Genomic DNA, 3,393 nt, shown 5'->3' with positions numbered 1-3,393 from the left:
ACATCAAACAAGTCTGTAAACACACATCAGCATGCTTGCTTGCGTACACACACACACACACACACACACACACACACACACACAAAGAAAATGCACATGCACACTCCCACATAAATTCCATCTTCAGCTTCACACTCTCATTATCTGTGTGTGTGTGTGTGTGTAGAGCATCGGGGACAGCTGGAATCAAACTGATTTGGAGGTTGTTGTTTTTTTGTTTTTTTACTGCTTTTGGAAAGATCAAGGCAAAAAGTTGATTTTGATATTTAACATCCATTTTTTTTTCTCTGAAGGCAGGACTTTGAAAATAATCCCTCGGACTCATTCATATTGCCCCTCGAAAACAAAAAGTCTTTCCTCGCACAACACAGAACCTCAGAGAAGGGGGCTCAAATGGCATGGCAAAAAAAAAAAAAAAAAAACACAAATAGAATATTAATAATATTAGAAATACCGACAAACAGGCAAAAATAATAATAATACATCGATTGGTCACAGCAAATTTATGTACACATACATATTAAGAAAAGAGCTGTCAGTGGAGGAGGGGAAGAGAGAAGGGGGGGGGGGGACAATGGATAAGCCCTGTATCCTCACTGTACAGGGGAGTTACTGGGGTTGCAGTGACGAAGAGGGGGGAAGAAGGAGGAGGAGGAGGAGGCAGCGGAGGAGAGGAGAGGCTGCGTGTTCACCTCTTCTTGGGGGCTTGGGCGGTGCGGGGTGGGGTGACGGGGCGTCCCGAGTTAACCCCACCATACTGGTACTTAGCCTTCTTCTCTGACGGCTTCAGGATCTTTAAGAAGAGAGGAGAGAGAGAGAGAGAGAGAGAGAGAGAGAGAGAGGGTTAGGAAGGAAAGGCTGTCAAGGGACAATGTAGTGTGTGTGTGAGTGAGAGTGAGAGAGTAGTCATCTGTCTACAAAGGTAAGTTTGTTGCACGTGTGTGTGTGTGTGTGTGTGTGTGTGTGTGTGCGTGTATACCTGGAAAGAGCACATGAGGGACTCGTCCACGCTCATCATACCGCCGGCGTTATCAAACTCCCCGCAGTAGTTGGGCGCTGAGAAGAGGGTGACCAGTTGGCGCTTGGCAAAGAACTCGTATCCGTCCTCCACGACCTGCAAACGGGCCGCGGAACACGCTTACAAAACCTCCTACTGCACAATCAATCAACACCACCCTGGGCAAGCGCACACACACATAATACGCGCACACACACACACAAATACGCATGCACACACACACAAACACACACACACAGCCACCCTGCTACAGAATCAACAAGTGACACTGGATACAGAGGATGTCAGTGACGTTAAGGTAGAGAGCCTGACTGTCAGCTCACTGTACAGTAATACAAACAAAACCACAACCCTAACCACAACCCCTAACCGTTAAACCACCACATCACTACGTTTATCACACTAACACACCTCCCGTAGACACACAGACACCCACCCATCCACACATCCACCCACACACCCATCCACACATCCATCCATCCACACATCCATCCATCCATCCATCCACACATCCATCCATCCATCCACACATCAACCCACACACCCATCTGCCTGCCCGCCCACACACACACCCACCTGCCCGCCCGCCCACCCGCCCTCCCACCCACCCACCCACCCACCCTCCGTGTGTGGTTACCTGGTGGGCTCTGCAGATGAGGTCCAGGTCGTGGCGGTTGAGGAACTTGCTGACCACGTCGGCCCCGAAGGTGAAGGAGACCCCGCGGTCGTTCTCCCCCCAGCCCTGGACGTCCTTGTCTGGGTCGGACCACAGCAGGTCACACAGCAGGCCTGGGGAGGGAGAGAGAGACAGAGAGAGACAGAGAGAGTGAGGGAGGGAGGTGGAGAAGGAGAGGGGAGGGGGAAGGGAGAAGGTTATTTAAAGAAAGAGGGATTAGAGAGCAGAAAGAGAGAGGATTGACTTCTGCCCTACTGATGCAACCCAGAGCAAGACCTGTCTAGGCCCTTCTTTTCCTCTTAGAGGAGAGTGAGAGGCACGCGCACGCACACGCACACGCGCACACACACACACACACACACACACACCCACCTGTATCAGGGACGTCAGTTGGCCTCATGATTCTGCGGATCTGTTCCATTGACTGTAGGTCGGGAGAGAGGCCTGCAGTGGGAGGACAAACAGGTGAAGAGGGTCAAACTCTGGGTTAGACTCCTCGGGTGGGTGGGCGGGCGGGGGAGTGTGAGTGTGAATGAGGGTGCTACCGGACATCAGACGTCCGGGAGACAGACAGACAGACAGACAGACAGACAGACACCCGGTCCCTCTCACCTCCGTGACAGCAGAAGATCTTCTCATCGATAATGGCAGCGATGGGAAGGCAGTTGAAGCAGTCTGTGAAGGTCTTCCACAGCTTGATGTTGAATCTGCGCTTACCTGACAGGGCAAAGAGACAGAGAGACATACTGTCAATAGGCTGTCATAAAAACCATCCAGTATAAAAGTGTGTGTGTGTGTATGTGTGTGTGTGTGTGTGCGTGCGTATGTGTGTGCGCATCTGTACGCGTTTGACGCTCACACTCGTCGTAGAAGCCGTAGATGCGGTTGATGGAGGCACACTCGTGGTTCCCGCGGAGCAGAAAGAAGTTCTCGGGGTATTTGATCTTGTAGGCCAGCAGCAGACAGATGGTCTCCAGGCTCTGCTTCCCCCGGTCCACGTAGTCCCCCAGGAACAGGTAGTTGGCCTCCGGGGGGAACCCTCCGTACTCAAACAGCCTCAGCAGGTCTGTGTACTGGCCATGGATGTCACCTGGAGAGAGATGGGGGGGAGGGATACAAGGGGTTAATACAGTTAATACAGAGGAGCGGGGGAGAAAGAGAGATGGATGGAGGAGTGGGAGAGAAAAGGGGGGGAGGTGAGAGAAAGAGAGAGATATGGAGGGAGGGGGAGGGGAGGATATAATGAATGACAGCCAGAAAACCATGGGTGGAGGGAGAAAAAGGAGGGATATGGGGAGGAGAGGTCACAAAAGGGTGCGATGGGCTGGATAAAGAGAGGAAGAGGAAACCACTCAAGTGGAGAGGGAGGGAGGGATGGAGGGGATAGAAGGGAAGGTCACAGAGACAGGCGGTAAGACACGCTCTCGGCGACTGCTGGGAGTGGGGGATTTGCACAAAATTAAAGTATCATTAAAAAAAATCATCCTCTCTCTCTCTCTCTCTACCCAATTTCTCGACCTCCCTCCCTCCCTCCCTCCCACCCCCTCCTCCCTCTCTATATCAGTCTTGATTTCCTGCGTGCTCTGCAGAGCTGCAGGGATAAATGGCTGCGCAGGACTCTACAGGGTCAGTGGCTGCAAGCTCAAGCACGCACGTACACACACACACACGTACATACACACACGCACACACGCACACA

General features: G+C 52.2%; 1 protein-coding gene across 1 annotated transcript in view; it reads right to left on the bottom strand.

Annotated features, from left to right (window-relative positions):
* LOC310814029 (serine/threonine-protein phosphatase PP1-beta catalytic subunit-like) overlaps positions 1-3,393 on the bottom strand; it is a gene marked incomplete at its 5' end in the record, with an annotated part of 11,870 nt that continues 8,477 nt past the window's right edge. The window contains 6 exons of the mRNA XM_083683251.1: positions 1-793; positions 980-1,114; positions 1,656-1,807; positions 2,067-2,138; positions 2,307-2,411; positions 2,554-2,784. Of these exons, the coding sequence (XP_083539377.1) occupies positions 689-793; positions 980-1,114; positions 1,656-1,807; positions 2,067-2,138; positions 2,307-2,411; positions 2,554-2,784 (800 nt within the window). The 3' untranslated portion in view covers positions 1-688. The remainder of the gene's footprint in view (positions 794-979; positions 1,115-1,655; positions 1,808-2,066; positions 2,139-2,306; positions 2,412-2,553; positions 2,785-3,393) is intronic.

Source organism: Argentina silus, assembly GCF_951799395.1.
Source record: "Argentina silus genome assembly, chromosome: 13".
NCBI classification, from domain to species: Eukaryota; Metazoa; Chordata; class Actinopteri; order Argentiniformes; family Argentinidae; genus Argentina; species Argentina silus.
This window is presented reverse-complemented; position numbering and strand designations above follow the sequence as displayed.